At 36.9% G+C, this 27,402-nt stretch overlaps 2 protein-coding genes across 5 annotated transcripts; one reads left to right on the top strand and one right to left on the bottom strand.

Annotated features, from left to right (window-relative positions):
• Positions 1 to 478: 478 nt before the first annotated feature.
• Positions 479 to 25,452, top strand: LOC126368571 (acyl-CoA Delta-9 desaturase). Of its 4 annotated transcripts, none has more exons than XM_050012620.1 (6): positions 479 to 533; positions 14,059 to 14,402; positions 22,570 to 22,700; positions 23,320 to 23,525; positions 24,069 to 24,254; positions 24,997 to 25,452. In XM_050012620.1, exons 2-6 carry the CDS (start codon positions 14,063 to 14,065, stop codon positions 25,235 to 25,237), a joined length of 1,104 nt encoding a protein of 367 aa, XP_049868577.1. In that variant the 5' UTR covers positions 479 to 533; positions 14,059 to 14,062; the 3' UTR covers positions 25,238 to 25,452. The 4 variants fall into 4 exon arrangements, with proteins under 4 accessions (XP_049868577.1, XP_049868578.1, XP_049868576.1 ...); XM_050012621.1 differs by lacking the exon at positions 479 to 533 and adding an exon at positions 4,781 to 4,919; XM_050012619.1 differs by lacking the exon at positions 479 to 533 and adding an exon at positions 13,148 to 13,225.
• LOC126368589 (uncharacterized) lies at positions 25,327 to 27,368 on the bottom strand. Its single transcript, XM_050012656.1, has 3 exons — positions 27,148 to 27,368; positions 26,886 to 26,992; positions 25,327 to 26,469 (listed from the first exon to the last, which is right to left on the bottom strand). The coding sequence occupies exons 1-3, from the start codon at positions 27,215 to 27,217 to the stop codon at positions 25,924 to 25,926; spliced, it is 723 nt and encodes a 240-aa protein (XP_049868613.1). The 5' UTR covers positions 27,218 to 27,368; the 3' UTR covers positions 25,327 to 25,923.
• Between the last annotated feature and the right edge of the window lie 34 nt (positions 27,369 to 27,402).

Raw genomic sequence — 27,402 nt, 5'->3', positions numbered from 1 at the left:
TAATAAAAACTTAATGAAAACATACCATTTGACCAATTTGTTAATTAAATACTTATATTCAATATTGAAATATCAGTATTGAGTTTTTATTTCAAAAGTTGTAGTGTGTGCTTCAAAAGACAAAACTCTTGACAGACATTGTCAAAAGTAAAGTTTGCGTGGTCTTCGAGGGCTCGTGTAATTCTTTAAATGTTAAATAAGGATACCTGTATAACGTGAGTATTGCCGCAGTACAAATATAGTACAAATGTTATTTAAATTATATAGTACGACGGAAAAAATAAAAAGTACTCCTATTATATTGCAATAACCTGCGCAATTAGTATCGTTTCTATATGGTCGCCCTAATCCATAAAATATTCACTTAAATTATCATTGATTCAAAGTTTTTATTAGCGAATTATATGCACGTTATTGTGTTAAGTATGTGTATAAGGAAGTGTGTTATATAGAGTACGTCAAAATTTCACTTTTGTGACGGCGTTCCATGTTGACAGTCTCGTCCGACCGTGGAGCTAAGAAAATACGGACAGGTAACTTTTTCATATATTTAGAAAAAAATAATGAAGTGACACATACAATGTACCCACTTTAGGACTCTGTCGCACTAACATATTTGACATTTAGTGAGACTTACAGTTCAATTTGTCAAAAAAGTTAATGTGATATGGTACCAAAGTGTATACATATTAATGCTCGTGACCGTACATACATACATAAACTCACGCCTATTTCCCACCGGGTAAGCAGAGATTATAGAATTCCATTTGCTTCGATCCTGACACACTTCTCTTGCTTCCTCCACACGAATAACGAATAATAACGAAGTGAAACTTAAATAATTATGATCTAAACCTACTTATTTAACCGTATTTATTCACCTAGACAATAAACTGTTTTCAGGAGGTGGGAAATACGCAAAATAATAACTTTCTTAGATATAAAATACTTAATACTTCCAGACCAAGTCCTATAATTTTAATAAAAAAGTTCATAAATTATGAGTTTGTTGTAATAATACTAATACCGATAAATCCTATCTTTACTGTCCAGGATCCGTACCTTGCTGACCTTTGCAGTTTTATTGATGCTATGCATTGCGTTGTGTAGACAAAAAACTGAATTATAGTCGTAAAAACTAACGAACAAATCTTTAAGAATCTTTAATATTTATCTTTCGGTGAAGTATGGGTACTTAGTTCATCTTACGATGGATTTAGGTACCTCTGACTACCCCAATTAGGATATAGGCGTGAGGTTATGTTTTTATGTGAAATCTTTAACAGCAGTTAGTACTTACGTTTAATTTGGCCTAAAACTCGTAAAAAATAATATTTTTAACAACATACGTACGGAGGTATGAAGCATACTCCATCAAATTGTGGGATTTTTAACAAAGTAATAATTAATTAATGATAAGAGAAATACGTACCTAACATATAAGCGTATAGCGTCGAATTGATGCGCACCTTGAAGTACTGTATCAAATAAATTCCTTGCGAAGCTCCATAGAAGCGGTTGAACTTGCTCCACTTAGCAATCTGCTGTTTCAGAGAAAATTTACTAATGTTCGTCATCTCAAACGTTCTCGAATAGTTGTAGTTGACAATCCCAGACTGAAACAGGGGCAAAATGTTTCCTGATCTCTTGTAAGTTCTTGATTTCGTCAGGTTCATAAACCTTTCAGTAGTGCGGTAGTAGTTCCTCTCATATTGAGTCTTAATACAGATCGAATCTCTACTCCCATAATTGCAGTTGTTGTAGTTCATATATCTGTGCCTGTGGGGTGGGTGCCGCCGTGTATGACCGTTATCATTGTTTCTATATACGAAATTATTATCACACAACCCTAAGGAACGGGTTTGTGGTCTGTTCTGGTAAAAAGGGTACGCCACCACAATATTTTGATCGAAGCGTATTGATGACGCATTCAACATTTCGTTCATATTTTTAAAATCCTGATCAGATCGTGATAGCAGCAGCCAGTCATACGATGCCGTGTTCATTTCTAAATCATCAAACTGTAAAAGATCATTAAAAAAGTTAGACGGAATCATTATTATTCATTGACACGCTTTTTCTTTTAAAATATGCATCGACCCTGTCAAAAAGTTCCCAGACAGTGCGTACGTGATATGGTTGGTTGTACATGTACTTATGTGGAAATATTCTACACCTATTGTTAATATATCATAATTATTGTGGGTAGTTATAAATGGGTAGTTTTGTGGGTCAAAGATAAATTATGAAATTCTGATTACTAAATAAAGACAGATCTAAAAGTGACAGAAACGTTTTCTTTTTTCTATTTAAGTTATTTATGAATTTTAATAAAGTAACATGTAATAATAAGCGCGACATTTTATCATGTTTGTCTATGACATCATAGGTTGCTTTTTCATACAAATTCCATAGTAATTTCGTGTTTTGACGTCTAGTAAAAAGTAACTGTTTCGACTCGTTGGAAACTACCCTATTGTTTGTTATCCCATGAAAATAAATAAATAAATATACGAGTACAAAACCCATCTTAGGAGAAATTTGCCAACTAGATTATTTAATCTACATAGACATACATCACATCACATCTACATAGTCATATGCATAGACGAACGTAACAACGTCTTATTTTTGGAAAATAATAATAATAATATTGATGGTGTTATAATTTTGTTTAAGTATATTAATTAACCCGACGTATCTGCCAGTATCAGTAACACAAAGTACTACGCAAAGCGCTTCCTGGCAAGCGGGCGTGGTGCGGGTTTTTGATTTCGGTTTCATATAATAGCTTGACCCACTTTTCCAGCTCTGTAAGTTATATTAATAGTAATATTACATAGATTATCACCTTTTTTATAAGTTTAGTGAGCAGCTCGGACGAATTGTGTTTGATCCTCGGCGATAGAATGGCGACGCCCAACTTGGTTCTTAGTCGGAGCCTGCTCACAGGATCCACCGCGGATGCTACCCCGTTCACCGCCAGACACTTCGTCAACCTCACCACAGCCCAACGACAACCTGCAAAAGGAAATTAAGTACCTAAAATAATACCGCAATAACCAAATTCCACAATTAGCGTCAAAATAGCGGGAACAATTGCATAATTTTGAAATTACGTATTGTTAGATGGCGGGACCACAATTTAACTTTGAGAGAGAAAGGTACTAGATCTTTTAGTTTAGGTACCAAATAGTTGTGGATGAGTACTAAGTATATCTAACAATATGCAATTTCAACATTAAGCAATAGGCTAGTTTACACCTAATCCAATCAGTTACTTTTTACTTAACGTCAATACACGAAATTACCATAAAATTTGTATGAAAAAGCACACTGTGACGTCATAGAAAACGTGATAAAATGTCGGACTTCTTATAATGTTTTTCTTAATTTTTTTTTATACTTAAATGAAATAGAAAAAAGAAAATGTTTTTCGTCAGTTTTACATCTGTCTTTATTTAGTAATCAGAATTTCATAATTTATCTTGAACCTAGCACAGGACCCAATTGGCCCCGCCATTTTGAAGCTAAAAGTCCACGCGGCTGAAGTCGCAGGTGGGAAGCTAGTGCAATATTAAAATAATTCAAATTCAAAAATATCTTTATTCAGTAGGTAACATAGTTACACTTTGAATCGTCAATTTTTAAATAACGAACGTCTCATCCGCCTAAAACTACTGCAGCTTCTCACAACCTGTATAGCCGAGGAAAAGAAGCTGTAAGAAAAACCTCGGCACAGGGCCCTAGACGTTCTTTAAAAATAAAATAAACATAAAATATAATCCTAAATAATAATCCTCCATCCTGAGGATAATGGACAGTATCTCTTTCCTTTATATTACATACCTTTATACGCCCCTTAACGTAATGTAATATGCTACGTTATTTATTTCTTCAAGGTTTCGTACTTTCCTTATGAAATATTTTCCATAGGAACTTAAGTATTACCAGTTTGTCGCGTAGTAAGTGCACATTCCTGATATTAGACAGAACTTTGAGTGGAATACCTTCACTCGATCTCGATTATGTCCCCGGGGAAATAATCACCGGTCTGTGAGAAATGGCGCCGCATAAATAACGTCATTTTGAAACCTTCCTTTTTTGAAAGTTTTCTGAAAATGTTTGCTACCAAACGACAGTGGAGAAGTATGTTAGATTGCTTGCTCCCATTGGCCTTTGGTTAGTCCTATTTCCGGCCAAGTATTCAATGCCATTTGCGGCTAATTTACAATAAATAATGTCAAAAACCAATGTTACTCCAGGTGAAAATTCTTCTCAGTCCCTATTTGTCCGATCAAATAATGAATGTTGTCCAAGGCATACATAAAATCCCAATAAGGGTGTAAAGTGATTATTACGTCAATCCTCTCTTTTTTTCCTATCACGTAATAAAGGTGGATGTATTTTTTCTGTCTTCCTAAAACATTGCAATAATTACCTATAAGTCGATGTATTTTCACTTCGCGTTTGATATCTTTTGATCTTAATTTATGAAACATGTTAATTCATTAGTGTACTCTTCCAGGAACTTTTCTTGATAAAAGCGAAGTTTTTAATTAACTCAAGTTAAACATTAGCGCTCATCAATTGAGCTTGTGTTTGAACGAACTAATAATGACAGGAAGGTAAGTAATTTAGTCATTTGAATAAAATACCCAATGTCAATTAAATAATTATGATGTGACTATGAAAGTACGTGCTAAAGGTTCGTCATGCACAAATTACTTTTCACTATCAGAAGTACAGCAGACACGTATAGTAAACAAACGTGCTCAGAACATCGCACGCGCATCGTTCCTTGCGCACATCGACATAATCCGCGCAAGTGAATTTGCATTCCCAAGTGGCATATTATAATTTTAAATGTAGTGAATTAAATCGTGATAAATTGCGGAAATTAATTCATAAAAATTTAAGTAAGTACTACACTTAATATAAATTATTTATTGTTTTTTTACTAATACAGGTTTATATTAAACTTTAGTGTGATTTTAAATATGTTTCCATAAAATTAATACTGTATGATCAATTTGATCCGCGTAGCTATACATATGTATTTGTATTATGTATATATGTACTACTATCAAAGCTACCCTAAAATTACCCTTCTTCTGAGAGCAGTTACATACTTACTAAAATAGCTTTTATTTAGCAAAATTCCTTTCCACTATTACAAAGGGTGGTATTTTAATAAAGCCGTATAATATTTCCACGTGTAAGAATGTTGTATTATGTTGAAATGCTAAGTCTTGAGAATTAACTTATCCTTTATATTATTACTAGCTTTTGCCCCCGACTTCGTCCGCGTGGCGTGTTATAAAAGAGAGATCTTTGTGTGCGTGGGAGTGCATATCAAATTTCAAGCTTCTAACTTATGCAGTTTACATTTCTTCATACATTTTTTTCCCACTAACTCCCATTTTTCAAAATTCAGGTAATAACTAAACTTTATATTCACTAAGGTATACATGCATGCTAGATTGAAAACATCTATCTTACGCGGTTTCGATTTTTTCATACAAATGTTTCTTCCCGCTAACTCCCGTTTCCGTGGGAATATTGCAATATCCTGTTGAATTCCGGGAATTCCTTGCTTAGTGCACCTCTACGGTACCTAAGCTACGTCCCTTCCAAATTTCAAGTGCCTACGTTTAGCCGTTTAGGCTATTTCCACTAACACAGTTGGCTCGACCATAATAGACGGCGTTACGGCTCACCACCTATCACGTTGGTCTAACAGAAAGCTCGGTGAGACGTGGGTACTTAGTTCATCTGGCGATGGATGTGCCTCTGACTACCCCAATTGGAAAGGTCGTGAGCTTATGTTGTTTTATGTACCGGAAAATCGGAGAGCAATCTTAGGTTCTTTATCTCACTAAGACACCATGGTTATGACACCACTGGAAAAAAAACGGGAGTCTGTTACTGACTCTTTACCTTACTCTAAAACTGCATACATTTTGTGGACCAACTATGGTGGCGCCACCACGGTGTTCTAGTATAAAAGCCTTCTCCAAATTCATCAATCGCTTCAAACATAAGTAATTTGATTCAAAAGTTACGCAATATCCATTTTAAAGTTTTACTCTGACGCTATTTATCTCATACCTAGCTTGTATTTACCATGAGATGTTTCGAAGGTTGAAAGGCATTCATAGACGAATAGAAATCGAGACCTACGAAGTTCTTGACATTCATCAAGTTTCTATTGAAGATGTATTGTTGATGCAGCACTTTTATGACCGTGACCCCCCCGGGCGAGGCGACACTTGTGGTTGCACTAACAATTGCAAAAAATATACAATCTCATAACTGCCTAAGGCACTTGCTTTCGTAACTAATCTTTGAGTTGCGAAACATAATGATTTCAGCATATTTTACAAACCTTAACAGCATTGACAGCATTCTACGACAGAAATAAGTAACCTAAAATATTTACTTAAGGTACTTATTTAAGTATTATAATTTCTCCTGATTGCTTGTCTTTTAACATATTTAAATTGTTATTAGGTAATTAGGACAATAGTCTACTCAGTCCATTTGTTTATTGAACGTTTTTCCCGTAATTTTTCTGACACAGCACCATGGCGCTCGCCAGAAGTATATTCTGCCACGTTTATAACGAAGTTACAACCTTCCTAATTAAAAGTTTGTCCATTTAAAATAAGTTTAAAGTGCCATGCTGGTGCAAATTCTTGTCATAACTGATGTTCAATAATTATGTCGTAAGTTATTTATTAGTTCTCAAAATTGCTACCTGTAACTATCCAATATTTTATTTTTATTTTATTTACCTATACAATTGTACCTATTTGCGTTAAACAAAGGTTATTCATGGTATTATCCAGGAAAATATTATTATCGCATGATTACAGATGCCCGCCATAAGATTCAAATAATTATCAAGGTTGTGCTTGCTTAACAAGGTTTGTACAAATTAGGGCACGAGTGTTGGTGTGTACCTGTAAACATTAATGTAATTCAGATTAAGGTTTACATTCCTGTCGCATGATTACGAGTAATTACCACCTCCTTCATAGTCGAGTGCGACCATAAATGCATTCTAACACGTAATGAAGAGTCGGGTGAAGTTCTTATCTCTACATAATAATGTATTATTATTATTATTACATTTCCTAATAATTACGTGATCCAACAATTTCTTTTGATTTGCGTGAGTCACTGATTTTGGTACGAGCTCTGAAGTCTAGTAAATACTACCGTGGTATATTTTTTTGATGATACCTACTACTGACAATGCGACTCGCGTAGCAAAATTTTAAACCGAAAATAGGTTTGCCGAGAGTAATCAAATCACCCATAAAATCAACATAAAAAAAAATCTCTTTAAACAATGCATATCACAAAAAGCATATCACCTGGCTCGAGACCTGGCGTGTAAATGACGGCTTGATGCCAGCCGCGCCACACGGCGTGTTCCACCACGTAGGTGAGCGGCGCCAGCGCAGCCGCCGGGCACCGTGCGCGCGCGCCGCCCCACACTACGCATGCGCATAACAACGCACACCATAACTTCGCCATTCCTGATAACCGCATTCAAAAAATATATTCAGATTTTGTGAAATCAAGTCTTATCTAATTTTTTTGATGAGTTATTCGTAATGATGCCATTTTATATAAAAGACATCAACGGGCGCACTAATTTTCTTCTGATATAAATACTTCAAGTCGATAAATGTTTGAATATTATTTTGAAACTTGATTAGTCGCAAAAGATAATAAATTAGTATATGCTAAATCAAACAACATAAAAATGCCTTGAGTTGTCACACCTCTATAAACCAGACGATTAAATATTAAAAAAAAATATTTCATCATTAAAATAGGATAATAGTTAAAAAGTTGCCATTCAAAATAATGCAATATAAAATTAAAACCAACCAACGAGACTTCAGGGAGACGTCTTCAGTAACTTTATGCTAAACGAATAATATAGGTATAGAAACGTACTGGGGCGATACATTCAAATTCACTTAGGGTGGGTTTTATAACTGAATTCTGATGTCCAAACCATCGACGTATTATATTATTGTCCCATACAATAAACTACCTCCCTGCATATACAATGGCTTCCCATGAATAGCAGCTACAAACATGGAGTGACATCAGCAGATAATTTAAGACACGCAACCCCACAATGTCGCTTTAAGTAATTAATCAAACTGCCCATAAGGGGAAAACAGAATGTTCTAACAGTATCTTATAGCTGTTTTGGGAATACTTACATACTACGTACTAGTTAAAGGTTCAAATTAACAAGAGAATTGGACGTTTCAAGGTTCGAAATTAACAATGAGGCAAATGAATAATCGAGTTATCTACCGGGTTCAGGGCGCTTGAACTTTTATCCATACCTTGACCACAATAAACTCAACTCTCTCTATTACAAAATTTTGAGTAGAAGTTGGATGCACACTTCGATAAATGTAAATCTATTCAAAAGTTGCAGAACAACATTTGAAACTACTAAAGAATACCTACACCGTTTTGTAGATAGATTGTAGTTTCTATATTATTTACTTTCTATATATACTTATAAGTAATTCAAGAAAGTTAAAAGACTAGTTATTCGAGTTTAGTTATTTGAATTTTAAACATTAATAAATTAAAAACCTGTCACGTTCTTATCACGCGAATCAAATAGGTTGTACTTACTAGGGTAAATAAAACGGTATATAGAAATAAAACCAAGTTTATTGACATTAAATCCCTAGCAAGTACATAGATCGGATCTCTGGGTCGCAGGTAATTTGATACTGGCTGAGCACCCTTGGTGCAGTAGGAAAACTACCACTTCCCTGTAACTCTTCCCACGACGACACGGGGTACACCGGCGCGCGCAGCAGGGCAGCAGAAACGGTGGGGTAAGTACAGGACCGAAAGTGGATCCAGCGGGTTGTAGAACCCGAAAGGTGAAGCGGTAGAGGTAAGTACAGGACCGGTAGTGGGTCCTGCGGTTGTAGAACTCGAAGGGTGAAACGGTGCAGGTAAGTACAGGACCGGTAGTGGGTCCTGCGGTTGCTGAACTCGAAGGGTGAAACGGTGCAGGTAAGTACAGGACCGGTAGTGGGTCCTGCGGTTGCTGAACTCGAAGGGTGAACCCTGGAACCCGGAATTAGTCATTTCAAGAATTGTCCGAATTCCCAGTCTGACTGCCACATGCCGATCCCTTAGCTTGATTGAAGATGGGAAGTGGATAGCAAGCAAGCTTAGCAATCTAAGATGTGGCTGTCAGCAAATTACACACAATAAAAGTGAATTTAGCAAAATAAATTTAGAAAAAGAACAAAGAACAAGATAAATTTATGGTAGGTAGTTGTTTTAAAAAACTATCTAACAAAATAGTAAAATTGAATATTTTAAACTGAATAATTTTAATAGCAACGATATTAAACGTATTTTGTACATTATTATTGTTCCATTTAAGAATTATTTAAACAAGGAAAGTACTTAGGTACAAAGATAACTTTAAGTTGGTTAAGTAGAATTAATTTAGAAAAATTGACAATTTAAATGTTGTTTTGAACATAAAAGATTGCTAATTATGATATAAAATAAGCACTAAAGCGTGAAAAAACATTTACACGATGATTATGAAAAATGACAGTCATGCAATGAACAAAGAAAGCATGTACTAGTCTACGTTAATATTTAAACTAATAAAAATGGTAATTGCTACACTTACCCAATCAATGGGGATAACACAACACTATAAATTATTATATCGTAGACAAAATTAGTAAAAAAACGTATTTAAAAAAATATACGAGTAATCGAGGTGTTCTCGCTACAAAGGCAGAAGGATTGTGTCGAACATCCGATCGGAAGAGTAACGGCTCGGCTGTGGAATGTAGGTACGGCTACCTACGCAATGTGATAATTATTAAAGTCGTACAATATTAACGGAATTATTTTGTAAATAGATATGTTTTGTTAAATTAATTAGTATATGTTTATTTATGTAATAATATTTTAGTTTTAAGCAGTAGTTTTTAAGTGTTTTCAATGATAACTTTTTGATAGTTCCTAACAGAAAAACAAGAGCAATTACACTCAGTAGTAAAACGCGGCAGGCGTTACATACCCCCCTTTTTTGGGTAGGATTTTCGCTAAGAAAATCCGCTGACTAAAATGTAACCTAGTCTGTCCTTCTTACTATTGACCATTCTAAAAATTACGTGGTACACATTCATTTCAACCCTTCCATTCACCCCCCTACTTTCTTTCATCCCTTTCACACACAAACAGTTATCTTATTTAGTTTTAAGTGACTGCGTCCTTTCCAAAAAGAGTACTAGACTTTTAACCGCAGCTTAGTACTCACACGTAATCAATAGGAGATTTAAGGTAACCGTTTTTTTTTTTTCTTTTTATAGTATAATTTTCTTATCTTCGGGGTAGGGCCGAAGATAAAATAAATAGAATGTCCTAGGGGTAGGGCCTGGAGATTCAATATTTTTTTTTTGTAAAAAAAAAATTAGAAATACTATATATAAGTAAATATATTTAAGACGGTAGGTAGTTTTAGTAAGTAAGACATTGTTTTAGGCTAGTTTTGGATTTTTTAATATAGTTTTAGTAAGTGTAGTTTTAGTTTTTTTTTTTTTTTAAGGTAGTATGTAAGGTATTTTTAGAGAATATTAGAAGATATTAGAAGACGCATGCCATGCTCAAGATTTAAGTTTTTGGCAGGCCTAAGGCGTTTGATGGTATTACACATCAATCTCTTGACTGACTCTTACAGTCTGCTCGAGAATTAGTAAGCAGCTGGGGGATTCTATGTTTTTCTCTCACTTCCATCCCAGCAAGGAAGTTTTGTAAATATAGAAAGTTTTATTTTAGTTAGGTAATTTTTTAGATATAATTATTTAGAATAGTTTGTAAGTTTAATATCCTTGACATGCCATGAACCTCTTCATAAAGGAGTTCATCTTTCTGAAGTGATAAATATTTAATTGGACGAGACATCTCTATTACTTTATGTTCAAATTGTAATTAGATTAGTTGAATAGTTATTTTTTGAGTAAGTGTTGCAAGTACCTGAAGTCTTAATAACTAAAACACAACAAACGGCAGAAGGAAAATAACAAGAAAACAAATGCTACTATCAAAAGTACACAACAATTAAAACACAGGGATAGACAGAGGTTGGCAGTGCAAAATCAAATGTTTCCTTCTGTGCGATGTGGTAGGTTCGATTTTGAGTTTTTAATTGTATGCAATCACCTTGAAAGAGAATTAGTTAGGTATTCCCACAAAGCAACCACAGCACACAAAAGTTGCAGTTACAATTCACTTAAAGCTAGACAAAATAATCAGACCAACACCAAAGATGACCAAAAATGCTAAAACCAGCAAAAAGGATACTCAGCTCAGTATTTCCTTAGTTGGGCGCCATTGTCGCTTCTATCACGCGAATCAAATAGGTTGTACTTACTAGGGTAAATAAAACGGTATATAGAAATAAAACCAAGTTTATTGACATTAAATCCCTAGCAAGTACATAGATCGGATCTCTGGGTCGCAGGTAATTTGATACTGGCTGAGCACCCTTGGTGCAGTAGGAAAACTACCACTTCCCTGTAACTCTTCCCACGACGACACGGGGTACACCGGCGCGCGCAGCAGGGCAGCAGAAACGGTGGGGTAAGTACAGGACCGAAAGTGGATCCAGCGGGTTGTAGAACCCGAAAGGTGAAGCGGTAGAGGTAAGTACAGGACCGGTAGTGGGTCCTGCGGTTGTAGAACTCGAAGGGTGAAACGGTGCAGGTAAGTACAGGACCGGTAGTGGGTCCTGCGGTTGCTGAACTCGAAGGGTGAAACGGTGCAGGTAAGTACAGGACCGGTAGTGGGTCCTGCGGTTGCTGAACTCGAAGGGTGAACCCTGGAACCCGGAATTAGTCATTTCAAGAATTGTCCGAATTCCCAGTCTGACTGCCACATGCCGATCCCTTAGCTTGATTGAAGATGGGAAGTGGATAGCAAGCAAGCTTAGCAATCTAAGATGTGGCTGTCAGCAAATTACACACAATAAAAGTGAATTTAGCAAAATAAATTTAGAAAAAGAACAAAGAACAAGATAAATTTATGGTAGGTAGTTGTTTTAAAAAACTATCTAACAAAATAGTAAAATTGAATATTTTAAACTGAATAATTTTAATAGCAACGATATTAAACGTATTTTGTACATTATTATTGTTCCATTTAAGAATTATTTAAACAAGGAAAGTACTTAGGTACAAAGATAACTTTAAGTTGGTTAAGTAGAATTAATTTAGAAAAATTGACAATTTAAATGTTGTTTTGAACATAAAAGATTGCTAATTATGATATAAAATAAGCACTAAAGCGTGAAAAAACATTTACACGATGATTATGAAAAATGACAGTCATGCAATGAACAAAGAAAGCATGTACTAGTCTACGTTAATATTTAAACTAATAAAAATGGTAATTGCTACACTTACCCAATCAATGGGGATAACACAACACTATAAATTATTATATCGTAGACAAAATTAGTAAAAAAACGTATTTAAAAAAATATACGAGTAATCGAGGTGTTCTCGCTACAAAGGCAGAAGGATTGTGTCGAACATCCGATCGGAAGAGTAACGGCTCGGCTGTGGAATGTAGGTACGGCTACCTACGCAATGTGATAATTATTAAAGTCGTACAATATTAACGGAATTATTTTGTAAATAGATATGTTTTGTTAAATTAATTAGTATATGTTTATTTATGTAATAATATTTTAGTTTTAAGCAGTAGTTTTTAAGTGTTTTCAATGATAACTTTTTGATAGTTCCTAACAGAAAAACAAGAGCAATTACACTCAGTAGTAAAACGCGGCAGGCGTTACAAACCCACTGTAAAATTACATAGATTTATTATTCCTGTTAATATTTTTCTGGTAGTCCTTGCGAAACCTAACTTTTTAGGTGCTTCGATTTTTAAATGAGAAGTGTATTTATTTAATAAGTTATTATTAATGGAGCTTTCGTTTTATTTTTATTTTCCCAAAACTATTGTGAATTTTATTAAACAAGATGTTTAATTAAGGGTTGGGGTGGTTTTAATAAGTTTTATTTTTTTTACTACCAGATTAGAAGTGGAACTTAGCTGAAGGGGTGATGACGAATCTACTCAGCACTCTACACTACACTATACTACTGCCATCTACGCTATGTGTATATTTACGGTTGGCTAAAAAAAATGTTAGATACTATTGTTACAAATTATATTTTTAAAGAAACTAAACATTTCACTTTTCCCAGGCATGATTGATTAAAGCTGTCGCCCTAAATAGTCGCTCTAATGAACACTAATAGCACTAATAGTCTTCGTCCCTATAGAGACAACATTAAATTTTGAGCATTAATTTGGACATTAAGTATACGCTCTTCCCACCACCTTATTATTATTTTATTTATTTATTTGTACACAATAGAACAGAGAAAGAAACATACAAACAAAACAGACAAACAAGTAAGTTTATCTCTAAGAAAGAGATTTCTTGCTGCTGACCTACGTGACAAAGAGACTACATATATTCAGTGTATAAAACTAAATATAGATAGACATACCTACATACGCGTACAAATTTTGAGAAATTATATGAATAAAAATACCTACTTACTAATATAAAACTAAAACAAAAAATAATAATAATAATTTAATAAAATAAAAACTATAAATTAAAATAGACTTATGTATAATACAGGGTGTAAGTGACATCGTAGCGAAAACTTTGAGGGATGATTCACACCATGATTCTGCGTTGATATCATGTGGATTTTTCCGTCGCAAAAGTATGGAAATGAAAATAATTTTAAAATGAATTTTCCGATAGGAAATTTCACTTGATATCAACTCAAAATCATGTTCTGAATTATCCCTCATCCCTCTTTTCGTTACGATGTCACTAACATCCTGTACAGTGTAAAACCATGTGAATGCAACGGAGAAATTAAATATTACTTAAGTACTTAATCACTAAGCAGGTACCTACTAAATATTTTTTCTTATCCACAGCACGATGCCTCCTGCAACGATCACTGAGGTCTCTCTGGTGCAGAAGCCATCCCATTCTGACAATGAAGATAATGGTTTGAAACTGACACACAGGCTGATTGAAGCCAAGACGCGTGACACAATACAACCGTCATACAAACCCAATGTTTACGAAGAAACGCGGCCGAAAAACGATCCCAAATTCCTAGCTCCGATCAGAGAATGGGAGAAACGTATGGGATTCGAAACAGCCCTCAGATGGATTAATTTGATAATCATCTCACTCTTCCACGTTATATCCGTTGGAGCATTCCTTTACTACCTACTCACTGGGAACTTCCCAAAACTGCAGACTGTGCTATTTAGTGAGTATGCTTTTACATCCCATAAGCATCAACAAGCATAGCATTAAGCGTAACTTTATTGGGTGGTTTTGGTTTCGCGGGTTGAAAGGTTAGATAAACAGTCGGTTCTGTAAAAACCTTCAGATAGAATAACGCTAGGGAGAAGTATAAAACGTAACTTTACTTCTTATCATCGGCTTATCATCCCCAACATGACCTATATCCACTAACTTCATCACGATATCCCATTATGGGCGATGAGCTGATCACATATCTATCACCATATAATTCATCTTCTTCTTCTTCTTTCGTGTAGGCTGTTTATAAAGAGCAATGGCGGAACTCGTCAACCCTGGTGTCAGGGTTACTATTCAGCCAAGTGTCCCTGAGATTTGGCTCTATAATGTCAAACATCCCAACCAAACTAAAGATCACAAAATGATTTCTTTTAATATGTCCCCAACCTCACCAAGATTTGAACCCGGGACCTCCGGATCATAAGCCCAACGCTTAAATTCTAAACCACAAAATTTGGGACTTCGTAAAAGTGACTGCATATTGTCTTCTGTTTACACACTTGTTACATATGCCTACTATAAGACTATTGCCGACGCAGCAAACCCTTCGTTAGCGTTAACATCTAGATTGAGGACAAGCGACGACACGTTCCGCAGACTCAATATTATTTCCCCACTATTTCGACATTTACTTTTTGATGTATAATTTTAGATTGTCACTACTTATTCTTGTATCGAACAAGTTAGGTTCTTTTAGTTTTAATTAATATAAGTTTAAATATTGTAATTTCAATTACTGAAATTAAATAGTTTTATAAATCATTTCGGTTTTTTTTCGATCCTCCGGCAGCAGCCTACGTAATTGGCGCAGTCGGTAGGATACTCACGAGTAGATCCGTGGGCACCATAACTCTTCGCACATCAAGAGTGATCGCCGCAAATCTCTCGGGTAGCTATTGAGCTCCGTTCCTGAGTATCCTGAATCTACGAACCAGCTGCCGCCAAGAGGAGAATCCAGACTTCGATTCAAGAGAGGAACCAGAGATGAGATATATGTGAGTACACTTGAACTGTTCTCGTGTTGCTTGCTATTTTTACCCCCTAGTTCTCTTTAGTTTTACACAATTTTTCATCCATCGAAAAATTCCCTCCCGCGGGAACCTGCATCTCGACAGGCTCGCCGCCACGTAGTAGATAGTAATAGGATAATAAATCTAAATTCATTAGGTAAGGATATAAAAATGGCAGTCGATAGAGATAATGTCTACAAAGCACTGCGCATGGTCCCGGAGTTTGATGGGAACCCGAATGTGCTCACAAGATTCATTAGAATCTGTGATCAGATAGTAATCGAATATATGAGCAATGATCCAGGTAGTGAATTAACTAACTCGTGTGTATTAAACGGAATACTTAATAAAATCACCGGTTCCGCAGCAAGCATTATCAACTCCAATGGGATTCCTGATAATTGGTTGGGTATTCGTACGGCGTTAGTTAATAATTTTTCGGATCAACGTGACGAGACAGCACTGTACAATGACCTCTCATTAGCAACGCAGGGTAATAGAACACCGCAGGAATTTTACGCGGAATGCCAAACCTTATTCAGCACGATAATGACTTACGTGACATTACATGACTCTATACAGACGACTATTGAGGCAAAGCGAACTTTATATAAGAAGGTCGCTATGCAGGCATTTGTTCGAGGGTTGAAAGAACCCTTAGGGTCCCGAATACGGTGTATGCGTCCCGAGACCATCGAGAAAGCTCTCGAGTATGTGCAGGACGAACTTAACGCTATGTATTTGCAACAGCGTAGTGATGTACCAAGGTCCCAATACAAGCAGTCCACCCCGTCTAATCAGAATTACCAAGCGCCGCCAATACCATTCAACTGGCCAGCCCCTATGGCACAACGCGCTATGCCACCCGCGCCTCAGCCGTTTAAATTCCACGTTCCACCAAATCAGCCGCAACTTCGTATGCCTACTCGTACGCAACAAATGTTCCGCGCTCTACCACCTAATTACAACCCCAATAGTAACGTGTTCCGGTTACCACCCAAAAATCATTCACCGCAAATCTTTCCTAAACCCATGAGTGGTGTACAGCATTTCGTCCCTAAACAGTTACCCCATACTATGATGACAGGACATGATTGGCGTAAATCAGGCAATCCACCACCAACAAGTTATTTTAAAACCCGCGAAATGAACATGAATGAGTGTGCAAGTCCCGACGATTCATATTACAATTCCGAGTACTACTGCGAACCTGAGTACGTTTACTACGCGGATTACGATAATACTTATCCTGTTGAATATGACACCAGTGCATATCGTTGCGATACGACAGACAATCAGCTGAGCGATGAAGGTCAACCACAGCCAGGCACCAGCCAGGTTGAGCAGGATTTTCAGACGGCTTCGATATTAAAAAAGCCAAAATAGAATTAAACTTGCAAACTCAACGTCAACTGCCGTACATAAAAATTTCAAATCCACCACTTAAACTTTTAATAGATACCGGTGCAAATCAATCTTTTATTAGTCCCGAAGCTGTTGAAAAATACTTTTCGCAGTTTCCTCTCAACTACGATCCCTTTGAAGTTACGAATGTTCACGCCACAAGTAGGAACGACTATTCTATCACGTTACCTTGTTTCACCGAGTTCAATGACAACGATAGTATCAAGTTATTTGTATACCGTTTTCATGACTACTTTGATGGACTTATAGGATTGGACTTACTGACGACTTGGGAAGCAAAAATTGACTTAAAGCACGGTAATTTAGTTACGCGATCTGCTATAAATCCAATAAGAATGTACAATTCACATAATGTTAACCTTTATGAGGATATCATCCCCGCCGGTACTTCCAAATTGATTCGAATCCCCATTGATGCACCCGACGGTGACGTCATCATCCCACAGCAGGTAATTTGTAACTGTATGATTTACGAGTGTCTAACTACTGTATCTAATAACCGTGGCTATTTAGAAGTCGAAAATACAACGTCAAACGACATTATATTTTCACTCGATCACCCCGCCCGAGCCGAGTTGTTCAACGTAGAGTGCACGCGCACCACACAAGCTATGTTGCGCGAGCAGGACGTGGTATCGCGATTGCGTACGGACCATCTTAACGAAGAGGAAAAAGCTAATCTCACTACTCTTTGTTCCCGTTACGCAGACGTTTTTTATATCGATGGTGAAGCCCTAACTTTCACCAATAAAATTAAACATCGCATTAGAACAACTGACGAGGTCCCCGTGTACACGAAAAGCTATCGCTACCCATTCGTTCACCGACAGGAAGTTAGAGATCAGATAGCTAAGATGTTAGACCAGGGTATTATACGACCATCGGACTCTGCCTGGAGCTCACCCATCTGGGTAGTACCCAAGAAAGCGGATGCTTCTGGTAAGCAAAAATGGCGTCTAGTAGTCGATTTTCGTAAACTTAACGAAAAGACTATAGATGATAAGTACCCGATACCCAACATTGCCGATGTCCTTGACAAGCTAGGGAAATGCCAGTACTTTACTACCTTAGACTTGGCAAGTGGTTTCTATCAGGTAGAAATGGACCCGCAGGACATCCCCAAGACAGCCTTTAACGTCGAGCATGGTCATTTCGAATTTCTTCGAATGCCTATGGGACTTAAAAACTCGCCTTCCACCTTCCAACGAGTTATGGATAATGTCCTTAGAGGTCTTCAAAACGAGATATGCCTTGTCTACCTTGACGACATCATTGTGTTCAGCACATCCCTTCAGGAACACATGATTAACCTGGAAAAGGTTTTCCAACGCCTTCGAGAATCCAATTTTAAGATCCAAATGGATAAATCGGAATTCCTTAAACTTGAAACGGCTTATTTAGGTCATATCATCAGTAGTGATGGCATAAAACCTAACCCGGACAAGATTTCAGCCATACAGAGGTATCCAATCCCAAAAACCCCCAAGGAAATTAAGCAGTTCCTAGGTCTTCTCGGTTATTACCGTAAATTCATCCCCGACTTTGCTCGCATAACAAAACCTTTTACCCAATGTTTAAAAAAAAGGTAGAAAAATCACGTTAGACTCCGACTATGTTAACTGCTTCGAGAGATGTAGAACTCTTCTCACTAATGACCCCATACTTCAGTACCCTGACTTCAATAAGGAGTTTATACTGACCACAGATGCTTCAAACGTAGCTATTGGAGCTATATTATCCCAAGGGCCTATAGGATCGGACAAGCCCGTGTGCTACGCTTCTCGCACTCTTAACGAGAGCGAAATGAATTATAGTACCATCGAGAAAGAACTTCTTGCCATAGTTTGGGCTACAAAGTACTTCCGACCATATCTCTTTGGACGTAAGTTTAGGATACTGACTGACCACAAACCACTCCAGTGGATGATGAATTTAAAAGAACCAAATTCACGTCTAACTAGATGGCGACTAAGACTTAGTGAGTACGACTTCACAGTTGTATACAAGAAAGGCAAGCACAATACTAATGCCGACGCCCTTTCTCGTATTGAGATCCATAATGAGGAGGTTGAGTCCTTAATTAAGGAAATTGAGGAGCTCAGTTCACTCCTAGGCAACCCTTCTGAAAAACCACCGACTCTAGCTGACTCATCGACTAACACCGTACATACTGCTAACGAACATCCCATCCTAGAAGTCCCAATTACAGACGAACCCCTTAATAAGTTTCACCGACAAATCCGTTTCACTGTAGTTAGTGACGTTAAACGTAAACCGGTAATGACTAAGCCATTCGACACTCACACGAGTGTAGCTGTTCAATTGTCCGAATCAAATCTAGAGAACGATGTAGTTAACGCTATAAAAGAATATGTCAACCCTAAAGTCAAAACCGCAATCTTAATAAATCCACCCTTAGCCATGTACTCTATCATCCCGATCATCCAGGACAAGTTCAAAAGTTCTTCTATGAACCTTGTTTTATCCAAGGTTGAACTGGAGAACGTCAAGGAATATCTTCGCCAACAAGATATAATTCGCCATTACCATGACGGTAAGACTAACCACCGTGGCATTCACGAGTGTTATCTCGCTCTATCACGAAGATATTTCTGGCCTAAAATGAAGGAGCACATAACTAAATTTATTAACGAATGTACAATATGTGGACAAGCTAAATACGATAGGAATCCCATTAGACCACAATTTAATCTGGTACCTCCAGCTACAAAACCGTTTGAGATAATTCACATGGATTTATTCACTGTGCAAAGTGAAAAATACGTAACTTTCATCGATGTTTTCACGAAGTACGGACAAGCGTACCATTTACGTGACGGCACAGCTGTTAGTATCTTGCAAGCGTTACTGTTATACTGTACTCATCACGGTCTCCCTATGACTATAATAACTGACAATGGAACTGAATTCACCAACCAACTTTTCTCTGAATTTACCCGACTTCATAAGATAAATCATCATAAAGTTCTTGCCCACTCCCCAAATGACAATGGTAACATAGAGCGTTTCCACTTGACTGTACTTGAACACCTCAGAATATTAAAATTGCAACATAAGGACGAGCCAATTGTCAATCTTATGCCATATGCAATTATCGCTTACAATAGCTCTATACACTCTTTTACTAAATGCAGACCGTTTGACTTGCTGACTGGACATTTTGACGCACGTGATACCCTCGACATGGATCTTACGCAACACTTATTGCAACAGTACACGCAAAATCATAAAGAGCAAATGGAAAAAGTGTATGAAATAGTTAACGAATCTTCACTTGCTAATCGTACCGCGTTAATAGAGAGCCGCAATAAAGACCGCGAGCCCGAAGTAGAATATTCACCGCAACAACAAGTTTTTATTAAAAATCCTTTCGCGAGCCGACAAAAAACCGCACCGCGTTATACCCAGGACACTGTTCTCGCCGACTTACCCATACATATTTATACCTCGAAGAAACGTGGCCCCGTGGCTAAATCGCGCCTGAAACGTGTTCCTAAATTGTTACAGAATTCCGCTGTTACTGGTGATCCGTCTGACTCGACCTCAAGAGATAAGACTTGAAAGCCTTGACGATGGACCTGGACTTTTACCTTACAAACTTGGAGCTACTAGACTGACAACCCATTACCATACTTTCCTTCAATACGTACAACTGGACGAGATTGAAAACAAAATTAATCTGTTACAGGCTCAATTACTTACCTACAATTCGCGACTTAGTAACGACACTTACCTTCTATACGAGTTACAAATAACTTATCTTACGAGTAAGCTTGGCAAAGTATTAAGTCAGTTAAGATCATTAGAACCAAACCGCGCTAAAAGAGGTCTTGTAGACAGCCTGGGCTCTGTAATAAAAAGTATATCTGGTAACTTAGACTACACTGACGCTTTGAAATATAATAACGCTATCAATTACTTACAGAAAAATCAAGATAAAGTTGTATCCGAGTTAAATAATCACGTTAGTTTGAGTAAAGAATGGATGTCACGACACAGCAGTGCATTAGCCCAGCTGATTGAGAACCAAAATAAAATTAATGCCACTTTAGAGTTACTCTTGGACAAGGAAACCTATAGAGAAAGTAGTTTAATTAAATATGCGAAATTTGCCCAAATTTTAGAATTAGTCACTGAAAATGTAGAGGACCTTATGTCAGAAATAATTAGGTTGGAAAATACGTTAGCTTTTATTCGTGCCTCTAGCACGCATCATTCTATGATAGATGTAGAAGTGTTAGAAACTATGATACGTAAATTAAAATTAATTTATAATAAAGATCAAATTTTAAACTTAGAATTGAGAGAATATTACAATATGATTAAACCTGGGTTTTATTACATAGATAGGCAAATAGTTATCATTTTTAGATTCCCTATAGTTTCAAAAAGTACTTATGACTTGTATAGACTCTCTATAGTGCCTAATAAAAAGCACTTAGCTCTCATCCCCTCTTATCCTTTCATAGCAATCAATACTGAGAATAAGTTCGTGTACATAGAGGCAGAATGCCCGAAGTTAAATAACTGGTATCTCTGCGAGGAGAACATTAACCACCAGATTCGCACCAAGTCTGACTGTATACAACATCTCATTACTAATCAAGCTCTGGAGAATTCCTGCCACTTTACAGAGGTATCACTATCCAGAGAAGCCATGGAGAAGCTCGATGACCAGCACTACGTCGTGTCCTTCCCACAACCCACGAAAGTACGCCTAACCTGCGGAAGAGAAGACATCAACTCACTGCAGGGAAGTTATCTCGCTACTATCCCCGTCAACTGCTACCTGCGAACACCGGAGTTCACTATTACCAATGATAACGATGAGATAAAAGGCCAGCCTCTGAAACTTATGAAGATACCATATGATGAAGAAAAACGCCCTACCACTACATCTCATATTAATCTCCACTCTATTAATCTCAAGGGATTGCATGAGATAGAAGATAGGATCATGATGGAGGCTCCTCTTCAACTGGAACGAGCGCAACCAAACGCCCTGTATCACACCACCATACCCTTCTACATCGTGATATTAAGTGCAGGCGCACTCACCCTCTACATCGTGTTACGTCGCTACCGGCTATGGCATCATAAGACGATTGAGGATCCAGCATCGCCAGCCCCTGGACGACATATTTATGAAAAACCTGGAAATAAGAAACAACTTCAAACCCTGGAGAACGTCCCCGCAACATTTTCACTGAACGTACTAAAATAGTTGCTCATCTTAGGGGGGAGGTGTTACATATGCCTACTATAAGACTATTGCCGACGCAGCAAACCCTTCGTTAGCGTTAACATCTAGATTGAGGACAAGCGACGACACGTTCCGCAGACTCAATATTATTTCCCCACTATTTCGACATTTACTTTTTGATGTATAATTTTAGATTGTCACTACTTATTCTTGTATCGAACAAGTTAGGTTCTTTTAGTTTTAATTAATATAAGTTTAAATATTGTAATTTCAATTACTGAAATTAAATAGTTTTATAAATCATTTCGGTTTTTTTTCGATCCTCCGGCAGCAGCCTACGTAATTCACTTGTGTTTCTGCCCGTTCTATTAGTATGTTCTAGAATTTTCCTAACGGTCAACAATGACCGATAATTTATGATGTTTTAAGATAATAAAACAATTGACTTTTAGGTATGTTCATGGGTGAAGTCGCGGGTTTCGGAGTGACTGCTGGAGCTCATCGGTACTGGTGTCATCGGTCGTATAAGGCGAAAATGCCGCTACAAATTATACTTATGCTGTGTTATTCACTAGCTGGACAGGTACGTATAAGAAAACACCATTATAAAATACTATTTTCTTTTTACGAAAACATACAATGTTAGAAATACAAATACCTACCTATAACGAAGGTCCAGGTCATACTTATTATATTATTATAAAAAGCATCCGACCTTTTCTATTCTGTGATTCTTTTTCTAGACGTCTTGCTAAGGCTTTATAAAACGCCGTATACCAGACATTTGTTTTAATATAATTATAATACCTATAAGAAATGGATTAGCTTTTCGCTCGAACTTTTCTGCGCGTTGGCAGAGTGGAACAACGCGCTGAAATATGCTCCAAACCAACTCCAGTTGGAGGAAACGTATAGTCTGTTTATATCGAAGGTTTTTCTAATGTTATTTAAATAATGTGTGTGAATTGGTCCATGTTACTGTGGCCCTGTGGTTCGAACCAGTACCAGACTTGCACCAATGAGTTATTAATTTACTTATCTAAAGTGAAGTTTTCACTAACACGATTGGCTCGACCATTTTAGACGACGATACGACTCACCACCTATCACATTGGTCTAATAGAAAGATCGGTGAGGTGTGGGTACTTATTTCACCCCAATTGGGATATAATTGTGAGCTTATGTTATGTTTCTTGTCGCAGAACAACATATACAACTGGGTGCGCGATCATCGCGTGCACCACAAGTTCTCGGAGACGTCAGCGGACCCGCACGACGCGCGGCGCGGGCTGTTCTTCTCGCACGTCGGGTGGCTGATGATGAAGAAACACCCGCACGTGTTGCGCGAGGGCGCCAAGATCGACATGAGCGACATCGTCAACGACCCGCTCGTCAGGTTCCACACCAAGTATGTATTTATTTATTTATTTAGATAGGTATACCAACAGTACATATATTGTAATGTTCTAAAATGTATATGTGCCCCAATTACAGGTACCTACACACTGCATTCACAATTACAACAACAAAACGTATATATCTAGGTGTATATAATATATATAAATAAATATGTATAAAAAAAAGTAAAATATAAAGCCGCGCTCTACTCGAAATTCAACTGTAACAACTAATGTGACTGCAACCCAAATAGCTCAAAACCATTACTTTTCTAAGATTTGGAGCCGATAGTTTATTCTGCGTAGAATAAATAGGCTTTATGAAATCTTAGCTGGAATTTGTAAAACTTGTATTCATTTAACTACGGATCCTTGAAGACATTTATGAGCTTTAAGTACTTAGTTTTCAAAAAAATACAAAATAGAAACGCCTTCGAAACGTGTACGTGAAAATATGCTTTGTTAATAGTAGACACTGGAAATAATGGAATGTTCTACTATTTATTATCAGTAAAATCTGTCATCACCGCTCTTACACGTTACTTCACAAACAGGTACTTCAACTGGTTCAAGCTGGTCGTCTGCTTCATCCTCCCGACCCTGGTGCCGGTGTACGCATGGGGAGAGACCTGGAGTTTCGCCTTACTGTCGCAGCCATTCCTGCGATACATGTTCTCTCTCAACTTTACCTGGTCTGTCAATAGCTTCGCGCATATATTCGGACACAAACCTTACGACCGGTACGTTTCAGTTTTATTATATCTCTCAACTAAAATATTAGAAAGTAACTCAACCTATTTGCTCACTTACTGTTGTCCCCAAACTACTTAAAACTCAAGAAGATCCCAAGTTTCGGAATACTGGTACCTGTATGTACCTATACAATCACCGTAATATAAGAGGTTTCCGATGGTTTTAGTGATCATAATCATCATAGATCACCATATTCCAAATAGTTTATATTAATATTAAATGTGAATTTAAATGATATCCTGACAAAAGCAGGAGAGCAAACTCACTAGTCAAGCGGAATACGTTACAAATGTAGTAAACGTTTTTAATATAACAGCTTATTAATAAATATATTTAAGTATATAGGCGGCCGACGGCCTCCGTGGTCGAGTGGTTGAGCGTTGTGCTCACGATCCGGAGGTCCCGGGGTCGAATCCCGGTGGGAACAAATCACAACAATCACTTTGTGATCCCTAGTTTGGTTAAGACATTACAGGCTGATCACCCGATTGTCCAAAAAGTAAGATGATCCGTGCTTCGTAAGGCACGTTAAGCCGTTGGTCCCGGTTACTAATTACTGATGTAAGTACGTAGTCGTTACATGACTCGTTACACGAGTCGTTACATGTCAGGAGCTAAGGCGGCTCAATAATAACTCTGACACCAGGGTTGATGAGGTTAGTAATCCACCTCACAACCCACACGATAGAAGAAGAAGGCTATTTATGTTATGTATATTATTTCCGACAGATTCATAAAACCTGCCGAAAACTGGTTTGTAAGTCTGGTGGCGATGGGCGAAGGCTGGCACAACTACCACCACACGTTCCCGTGGGACTACAAGGCCGCGGAGCTGGGGTACACGCTCAACCTGACTACCCTGCTACTCGACGGTTTCGCGCGCATCGGCTGGGCGTACGACATGAAGGAGGCGTCCACCACCCTCGTCCGGACCGTCGCCATGAACCGCGGACAACGACAACCACAATAATACTTGCCTTTAGATTTAAAAACATATTTATTAATTTCTATAATAACGATAATGAGATGGAAGCAAAACTTGTGAAAAGTAAATAGCGATTGCTTTCCAAATTTTTATTCATAAAACCTGAAGATATCCTGTGTAAGGTCTGTTTAAAACTAACCCTATTGCACAACTACTAAAACAAGGTTTTGCCTTGAGAACAATAAATCTAACTTAAAATATGTCTTATTTATTTTGATGACAAAACAATTTTCCTTTAAAACCAAGTTTCTTCACCTATCATGTATTATACTTTTATAAATAAAAATCACAGATAACATATACTCACTGCACCCAACTTTCACACAATACTTATGACATTTCAACAAATTAATAGCTATTATATCTGTATTATGAGTAACATTAGACATGTATGTACTTAAAACATTGGTGATGATAATACATATTCTATTACCATAACCAAGTAATACAAATGAGTCCCCCTTAGATTACAACCATATTTAAAGCGAAACAAAGGCCAAATGTTTACAAGAGGTAATTTACAATAAATAATCAATTTATTCTACTATCTAGTAGGCATGTAACTAGAGAAAATGTTTATAATAGCTGAATAAATGTTATACTCTAATTTTCTTCATCATCTAATCATACCAGTACTAGTATTCACTTAAATGTTTACAATTCATTTGATTTCAGTCTTCAATCAATGTAAAGATACTTTTAACATTGTTTTGTGACACATTAGACTCCAGTTTGTTATTCTCTGAACTTAATTTTGGCTCCTTTACAGGCCTGGTGTTCTCATCCTTGGATGGTTTTCTTTTAAGACTCACAGTTTTGTTGGTAGATGTACCTTCTGTGGAAGTGTGCTCACTGTTTGATATCTTCCTTTTCTTTGTCTTAGTCACAACAAAATCTAAGTCTGAAGAGTCATCATCAAATCCTGCATATATAGGAACTGAGCGCCCACTGCGAGTTGATCGCAAAGGTTGAACCCTCGTGGTTTCTTCAATTATTTGGAGGGGGGGTGGCCACGACATGAAACTGGGGGATTGTCGAGCTTGACGGTAATTATTAATGGACATTAACTTAATGTAAACAGCTAGAGTCCGCGCTTTCTCAGCCTGTGTTATAGTGCTGGGCAAGAGACTCCATGGCATTCTACGATCTTTCACATTCAGGTATCTGCGCCTCATTGTCTTTTTAGGAGATTCAGTGGCATTGACTTTTTCTTCAGCCTGGCAAATAAATGTTTTCTTATAATAAAGGTAAAAAATAACAATAAAAACTAAATAAGAAATACATATCTCTTAAATTACATTTGGTGGTAAACTCATAGGGATTTATATAGCACTTATTATGTGTTGAAAAACCTCACAATCCAACGAAACAGTCATCAAAAAAAACTTAAAGGAAAAGTTACTTAATTTTAAGCTATTTTAGCAATTTATTTAATAAGATTTTAAATATCCAAACAAGTTGTTTAAGAAGCTACTTCTAAACTTTCATAGCATTTTAGGGGATTTTATAAAGTTTAGGGACATTTCCCCAATAAATAAAGCACCCAAATATCCAATAACTTATTTGATAGCAATTAAAAAGTAATAGAGAAATTAAAAAAATGTTAATACTAATAAGCATGCAGTTACCTTACCTTATGTCGTAACATTTCGTCTTTTGCAGAGTCCTTAGAATTATTCAAAGCTTTTAACAGGTCACTCATCTCCTCCTTGCTCAAATTTTCTTCATCCAAGCCAAATGCTGCAAAAAGATATAGGTATATAAAAATATATGCAGTTTGATAATTCACATTTGCAGATTCTTTCAGAAAAAATCAAATGACAATATATTTCCTGGGGCTGAATAATTTACAAAGCAATAACAATTGCATTGTTGCAACTGTGTCGAATATTTACCCGATAATTGACTTTTCATGTTCTTCATCTCTGAATCGCAGCTATCATCAGACGACATCACAGATTCCATGTTTGCGATATCAACGAATTTACTTGAATTAAAATGACTACTTTCTTTTCATTACATATAAAATAAAAACAAACAACTTCAAAAACATTGATTTCAGTTCAGTTCAGAAACTCAATCGTCTTCGTTTCGTTTCATTCGTTTGGGTTGGGTTTTGGGTAATAAATAAACAAACTGTCAATTTTGAC

This window comes from Pectinophora gossypiella, chromosome 7, assembly GCF_024362695.1.
Source record: "Pectinophora gossypiella chromosome 7, ilPecGoss1.1, whole genome shotgun sequence".
NCBI lineage: Eukaryota > Metazoa > Arthropoda > Insecta > Lepidoptera > Gelechiidae > Pectinophora > Pectinophora gossypiella.
This window is presented reverse-complemented; position numbering and strand designations above follow the sequence as displayed.

Excerpts from the sequence above, each read along its gene's own strand:
- LOC126368589 (XM_050012656.1), bottom strand. The coding sequence starts at position 27,217 with ATGGAATCTGTGATGTCGTCTGATGATAGCTGCGATTCAGAGATGAAG. Across the intron at positions 26,993-27,147 it reads CATGAAAAGTCAATTATCGG|CATTTGGCTTGGATGAAGAA; the intron begins GTAAATATTCGA and ends ATCTTTTTGCAG. Across the intron at positions 26,470-26,885 it reads ACGAAATGTTACGACATAAG|GCTGAAGAAAAAGTCAATGC; the intron begins GTAAGGTAACTG and ends TTTATTTGCCAG.
- LOC126368571 (XM_050012619.1), top strand. The coding sequence starts at position 13,158 with ATGACGAATCTACTCAGCACTCTACACTACACTATACTACTGCCATCT. Across the intron at positions 22,701-23,319 it reads GTTATTCACTAGCTGGACAG|AACAACATATACAACTGGGT; the intron begins GTACGTATAAGA and ends TTCTTGTCGCAG. Across the intron at positions 24,255-24,996 it reads GGACACAAACCTTACGACCG|ATTCATAAAACCTGCCGAAA; the intron begins GTACGTTTCAGT and ends TATTTCCGACAG.